The sequence below is a fragment of the Trematomus bernacchii genome, unplaced genomic scaffold (genome assembly GCF_902827165.1).
Source record: "Trematomus bernacchii unplaced genomic scaffold, fTreBer1.1, whole genome shotgun sequence".
Taxonomy (NCBI): domain Eukaryota; kingdom Metazoa; phylum Chordata; class Actinopteri; order Perciformes; family Nototheniidae; genus Trematomus; species Trematomus bernacchii.
Window position 1 is genome coordinate 5114549 of NW_022987910.1, and position 7422 is coordinate 5121970.

At 42.3% G+C, this 7422-nt stretch overlaps 1 protein-coding gene across 1 annotated transcript; it reads right to left on the reverse strand.

The window, feature by feature from the left end:
- Positions 1 to 1119: 1119 nt before the first annotated feature.
- Positions 1120 to 7422, reverse strand: rhoub (ras homolog family member Ub). Its single transcript, XM_034115060.1, has 3 exons — positions 7012 to 7422; positions 5149 to 5207; positions 1120 to 3238 (listed from the first exon to the last, which is right to left on the reverse strand). The coding sequence occupies exons 1-3, from the start codon at positions 7220 to 7222 to the stop codon at positions 2783 to 2785; spliced, it is 726 nt and encodes a 241-aa protein (XP_033970951.1). The 5' UTR covers positions 7223 to 7422; the 3' UTR covers positions 1120 to 2782.

Genomic DNA, 7422 nt, shown 5'->3' on the forward strand with positions numbered 1-7422 from the left:
CGTTTCACAAGATGGCTGCCTTGCTAGGACACAACAACAGGGTTTACTGCTAAAATATTGTTGGAAAGTGGAGCCATCCTGACTATCATAATTAGAGCAACCTTGTAACTCAGTTTCAGCTACTCTGAGGCTTGACGACAGACTCATCTGCAGTCTGCCAGACGACACAAAATCTCTTTTAGCTGCCAACCCTATCATTAGCACTTCTAAACAAGTACAAGATACCTAGATAACTGTCATTCTCTGCCCATTGTTGCATACTGTGGTGCAGACACGTAGCTATGAATAGGAGGAAAAGCCTATTTCAAGCAATTATAATCATCGGATCCTGCATAGTTAGAAGTCTTCGTGCCGACAAAACCTCTGTGGCTACAGTAAATCTTTGAAGTCACAATTAACTCTCTACCAACGTTGTAAAATGTAGCATTTAGTCAATTTTAGAGACTGGCTGTGGCTGACGTTGTTTACTTACTGCTCACTGTATAGACACGTAAGAGTATTTGGTAAATCACATGGCAAAAAAGCTACTCAGGTTAAAACACATCCAGCAGCTAGCTGCCTTTTGTATATTCAACTTTTTTCTGTCTTATCAATACATGTTGGTAGTTATCATACTTTAATTGGCCCTTCATTTCCCACCACCTTTCATGTTGCATTAGGGGATAATATGAATAAACTATGTAGGTATAGTTCCATGCTATAAAGTAGACTATACTAAACAAAACTAAGTTTAAAAAAGGTGAAAATGGGATGTCACACTTGTACTTATACATGCATTTTGTATTGACAATTACTTTTTCCATTGGATACTTTTGTCTTCAGTGGAAAGTGTTTTTTAAGACTTCAGTTACTAAACTCACTAACTAAACTCCATTATAGTTGGGAAAATCTGTATTTAGGGTTCGAGGTCCATCTTCCCTTTTAGGTAATGTTCTGTAATGCAATGTCTTACTGAAAAACAAAGAACATGAGATCTGTCTCAACACCTATTGATGATCGTATAACCTTTGACCCCAGAGAGCAAGTGTTCAACAAACACTGCTCCACACAGATCATCAGGTCATTTTCTCTTGAGTGTACCAGTGGAGATAAAATCTCCATAGAAGAGTCAACAGTGAAAACAGTTTAAATATTTCACATTTTATTTTGTTCTGCTCATACAGCTCAACAAACTGCTCTCATGCCAAAATTCAGACATCAACTGAACACTCATTCTGTTAAGTACCATTAGGACAGCACAGCCGTGACTGACTCACTTATGTACACACAGATTTATCCTGATGACATTACAAACATCATAAATGAGTACTATGTAACATACATAATGATATACAATATTTCAAACATCTGCTGATCAGTTATTGGCCCAGAAGGAACAGATAAATAGACAGAGCTGAATGACAGGCTTCTGAAAAATAAGAAGCAAACATATAATCAGTCTCTTTGGTGATTTCACCTCATTTACTGTATAATTTCAAAAGAGTAGAGAGCTCCAATATGCTGGCTGAGAAAGAATTATAATTATCTGTTTAAGGCCCTGACTGCAATGACAAAGAAAGACCCTGTGATCATCCAAACTGGTGGGTAGTGCAGGGAAAATGCAGATCAGCCACTGTTTCAGTGACACTGTAATCCTACATCTCAAGCACCACATGTGCACGTGCTGCTCTATGTCTAATGTACACCACTGCTCCACAGGCCATTGCATGGCGAGACTTCAGTGATGTGTTTGGACTGTGTTTTATAAGTGCAATGTACAGTGGCACCACCCAACTTATTGCTGCAAACTTGTAACGGTAAAGTTATAAAAACTAACACACTTTTTTATTTTAGCACTACAGGTGTTATTGCATAAATCAATATATATTGGGTTTATTCGTACTGTTTGGTGCTTGAATCTACTGTATCAGACATGATTAGGTGTAGAGCGTCTAACCGTGTTGTCGACTAACAGTGTGACTGCTTTAGTAACAATTCAAAATGTGGCACAGACACAAGCTGGTGAAGAGAAATCCCTACATTAACTTGTAGTTTATACTGAACTGGACTGCAACAATCCCAAAGAAACTCATAGATTCAAAAGTAATTTATACTAATTTACAATTTGGTTGTAATCCAAAAGAAAATGAGTAAAAATAAACAGGATCAGTTACACATGTGACTCACAAACTGAAGTTGCTCCTTAATTTAGGAAGCAAGGGGCTGGAGTGGCTTTGGCTCTCAACAGTATAATTATGGAATCTTTGATTTGGGATTGAAGCTAGTTTACATTAACTTCATGTTCTGAGTTCAGTGAAATAAATCATGTGTTAGGGGATGCATTACAGTGTAGAACATAGACAATTATATCATTATATCATCGTTTGGGCATCGAATCAGACTCATACGAGGAGTATACTTTTAGTACATAACATCACTGTCTGGACACCTCCCCTCCAAGTCAGCTCACATTTCCTTTGGACACGTCCAGTAGGATATAGAGTTCATGTGCCATAAAACTTTATTAGCTCCATTATTTTTGGTTGAATGCTGGTCACAGTCATATTTAACAGTTCAGACGGGCTCTAGGTAGCAGACAGCCATCTGTCTTTTAGGCATCAACAAAAGGATGTTTCCTACAACGACTCTACAGCTCTCTGTTGAGCTATTGCTCCATTGAATAAAAGTCAATCCACCAACAAGCTGTGAAGACGTCCAGGTGAACATAAAAAAAGTCCTTGCATCAATCTCAGTCCCCTCCAATAAGTCAGCAGCTTTATCATGAGTCACAGGAAGCGTCTCCCTACTGGACACAGACATACTTCTTCCACCAGGACTTGGAGAGCATCTTCATCTTATCGGCCGTGCTGCGGACCTTCCTCTCCCTCCTCACTCTCCTGTCAGACTGCCTCAGCCCGACAGCGATGGCCGCATCAAACACCTCCTTCAGATTCTTTTGTGTCAGCGCTGAGCACTCAATGTACGTTACAGCCCCAATTTTTTCCGACAGTGCCCTGGCGTCTTCCTCCAGCACGGGCATCTCCCTCCGCCTGGACAGCTCGATCAGCACTTTGACGTCCTGCCGCAGGTCGCACTGTGTGCCGACGAGAAGAACGGGTGTGAGGGGGCAGCGGCGCCGTATTTCGGGGACCCACTTCTCCCAGACGTTTTGAAAGGACGCCGGGCTGACCACACTGAAGCAGAGCAGCAGGGCGTCAGTCCGGCTGTAGCAGAAGTGGCGGAGTTTGTCAAACTCATCCTATTGAAGAGAGAAATAAATATTTAGCAATGTGGTAATGTCAGGCCACTGAATATCAACGTTTAGCTGTGAATAAATACTGTGTGATGACTCATTTCCATTCCCGTCTTCACTCACACTGACCACACACACACACTATAGCACTTTTAGTCATTTATTTACCGGTCAATACTTTTCAGTACAAAAAACATCACATGAAAGGCAATTGTGCCAAAACCAATTAAATAAACTGACTATTTTGTGTTTATATTGTGCTAATACATAGCATACACAAGCCCTGCCCCCTCATTTATGTCAACTATACTGAATCTGTTAAATTAACACTCTGGAGCCACGCAGCTTTGACTAACAAGGGCCTCCCACACCCTTGAGTACACAGATTAAGTTTGGCAGAAACTCGACACAAACCTCTCCTTCTTTCCCTTTAACCCTCTCCTTTCCAGCTCACGTCTAATTCCTCTTTCAACTAATCCCTCTTTACCTAAACAAGGCTCTGTGTCACCTCCGGATTTTCACACACACAACCTCAATATCCTCACAAACAATCAGTAAACAGTCCGAATGCGAAGCTTAACAAAATGCAGTTGAAACTTATCAACTTCCCGCACAAACGTTGGCTGTACTTTCCAATCTGATGACGTCCATCTACAGAACATACAGACATCAACATCTCTGAGCAAAGAGCAGCTCTGTTTATCAGCTTTGGCGGCAGCTGTTATCATTTTCCTCTAGACTGTTTCTGTGTTTCTGTCTTTCTGTCTGGGCTATCTCTGTCTGCCTCTCTCTCTCTCTCTCTCTCTCTCTCTCTCTGTTATTTCTCTGTTGTTGTTTTTTGGCACAGGCTCTCCTCTTATGAAATGGCAAAAATACAGTTACAGTTTGCTGACTTTTATCAGCCCATATTTGCCCAAGCTTGTCTGCATGTGTGCGTCTTTCTGCATACATGTGTGCCGTTTTTACACTGGTTGCAGCTTTCAACATGCAGTTAGATTTTAGACGCATTAGGGGCTTGTTCAAATGCCTCGTTCCACTTTACAGCGCAGGTGATTGTGTGTTAAACTGGCAGTGCCCTTACAGCATTTGTGAATGTCAAATATGCTGCTCCCAGGGCAGGGTTCTTTTGGTTGGATTATGAAACAACCACCCATGCTCCAGGGGAAAAAAACACACTCTTTCACAAGCTGTTCCTTCAAAGATTGCGCTTGAGTACCAACATCATAATGAGCCAATAACTTTTGCCTGGCAAGCTCCCTGTACCACCATGTCCTTAAAGCAGAGAGTTGTTTTTTTCCATTAATACCTCCTATCTACCTTCAGGCTTTTCCCTCTCCTTCATCACCCTGTCAATGCACCACCATAAGATACAGGATACCTATCTATTGAGGTGTTATTTTCATTCTAGATGACAGCAGACCCAGGAATGTAGCCATTTTCTATACAGAAGAGCTACCTGAAGTAGCAGGCGAGAGGCCCATGTGATGTAAAGACTACGTGCTAAATACTTCAGTCAACTATTTAATTATTCAGTCAAAGTAAAAAAATACTATAAAAACGCTTGAACAGATAAATGCTTAAGATGTGATAGTAAAATGGCTTATTTTATAGGACCAGCAGCCCCACAAAAATAATATAAAAACATGAAAAGCTAAAAAATCCTTCCATGTGAGAAGCTAGAAAAAGGTGAATAGCTGATGGAAATATGCTTTAAACATTTACTGATCAGCACTAAACACAAAGTTCAGATGATGCTGAAGGAAGTGTCAGTCATTTTGCAGATATATGGCCAAGAAGAGCCACGCCACTAGCATATGGCTAAAACCTGACAGATTGAGAGGCATAGGCTACATTGTGATATGGACAGGGTGCCAAATATGTAATATAATATGTGTTTGTGTTTGAACAAAACTCACCTGTCCTGCAGTGTCACATAACTGTAGTCTCACTGGGTTTCCATCCACCTGTACCACAGCTGTTGACATAGAAACAGACACAGAGATAATAAGTCACAGCTGTCATCATTACTTTTTTTCAGTGAGGCTACACACACACACACACACACACACACACACACCAGAATATTCTTTGGAATAAACAAAACCTGCCAGTTGAGAATACAAAGACCCCCTGCTCTGCGTTTCCCGCTCACAGACGGCCTGCTCTGTCTCGCCCACCCACCCTGCCAGTTACTGTTGAGACCATAACACTTTACTGTCGCTCGGACCCACTCTGTGAGCTTTGTTCTGCGCTGTGTTTTGATAGAGGCCATTCCAAGGTCCACTAATAGGGGGTTTGTTCAGGGTTTCTCTTCTATTAGGCCTTATTTCCAGATTGGAAAAGTGGATGAGTCATTTTAAAGTTTCATTATAGGCCCATTTATTATTTTCAGAGGAGTGAGCACAATGCAAAGCAGCAGGCACATGGAAACATTTACAATACGCCTGGAGTGTATAGTCGGTCATACAACCTGATCAAAGAGTTTGCTTGAACGATTCGTGTAGTAGGACAGGCATGGTAGCAATACAAAGGCAAGGAGAAAGAGCAGGAGGACAGAAAGAAAGGAAAGTGAGATGGAGCCGCCATTGTGTAATCATTTTATAATCCCTGACATATGATACTCCTTTGATTTTTTGGACTAAAACTCCCTCTTATCGTCCCCTATTGCAGCCTCTCGCTCCGCTGTGCCACCTGTGGCATTGCGTAACTGCTCAGAAGTCAGCTTTCAAGAGGACGCTCTGATTCCAGGGCACCAAGAAATGACATCACCATTAAGGGCCCCAACTGCACAATCACTCTCTGTCAGGCCTAGGCGAAAGACAATATCTGCCTCTGAGCCACTGCAACAGATGTGCCTATTCCAGTATGGAGCAGAGGGCTCACGGGTCAAGGCTGACAACAATAGGCAGAGTTGTGCAATCCAAAACCCATGAGCCGGAGACGCTCTCTGTCCAGTACGGGAGGGTTGAGCCAGCGCTCGTCTGAGGGCGGTGTGTGTTCTCAACAAGGGTTTTATAGGGTGTGTGTTGGCCAAGTTGTCAGTTTTACAGCTTGTCAGTGTAATATGTCAGTGATTAATAGCAACATTTATTTAAACTAACAGTTATGGTTACAGGACACAAGTATTAATTCCTTACATCTAAATGTGTGATTGTGCAGTTATCAATAGGCCTACTTTCTGATTATTATATGTAGGAGTGACAACTTCATCCACAGTGTAAGGTTTTCAGAGTTTCTGAAGAAAAGCTCAGGAGTGACGGTCTGAGAATGTTATCATGAAGGTTATCAACAGGTCACAGGTGTGTGTAATGCCAACACTGATCAGTTTAAAACAAGTTTCCCCTTTGGAAAATTGTGATATTTCCACTCAGTTTGCAGTAAACAAAGCCTGCTGGGACAAGTTAGACAGCTTGGAAAGTTGAACCATGGCAAATGCAAAACTGGCAATCTCAGGGAGGATAACTAACGTGCATTAACAAAGAGGAAAGTTAGATAAAGAAAAAAATCATCCATCATAAAAATTGAAAAATAGGGTGAATGGCAGGATGAAAGGGTGCTCTCAAAACAGACAAAGCTGGTGAAATGGAGTGATTGGCAGGCAGGTGGAAACTAGCGGACTAACTTCTTAAGTGGAAAACAATATCTTTAATTCAACATCATAACTGGACAATATGCTCAAATACCAATGCACAGTCTATCTCGCGGAGTATGTGTTTATATCGATTGGTTCTCACTTTTGAAGGCTTAATGCATAAACCATGCTGTAAAGTAATTTTTACCTGAGAAGTCATCAAATGCAGTAGGGACGTATCTGGTTGGGTAGCCATTCGTTGTGTAGCTGACCACCAGACTGGTTTTGCCCACAGCTCCGTCTCCGAGCAGGACGCACTTCAGCAGCCGCTCCCCCCCTGGCCGGCTCTGGTTGGGGTTGTGGGGGGGTACCGGAGGGGCCATGGTCCGTCCGTAATCCATTGTGCTTGGAGGTGACATTAAAACAGCCAGCACTTCACCGCGCTCTTCGACGGGCAGATGAAGGACCCACCATGAGAACAGAATCCCTTCCTTAACAAGAGTTTATCATAGGTTTATAGTCTCGAGATGGACTCGTGCGTAACACCTCTGCTCCTGTTCTGCGCGCGACCAACTCCACTGTGGCAGATCTGCATCAGGACTGAAGCCTGGGACCGAGC

Excerpts from the sequence above, each read along its gene's own strand:
- rhoub (XM_034115060.1), bottom strand. The coding sequence starts at position 7,222 with ATGTCACCTCCAAGCACAATGGATTACGGACGGACCATGGCCCCTCCG. Across the intron at positions 5,208-7,011 it reads TGCATTTGATGACTTCTCAG|CTGTGGTACAGGTGGATGGA; the intron begins GTAAAAATTACT and ends CTATGTCAACAG. Across the intron at positions 3,239-5,148 it reads TATGTGACACTGCAGGACAG|GATGAGTTTGACAAACTCCG; the intron begins GTGAGTTTTGTT and ends TCTCTTCAATAG.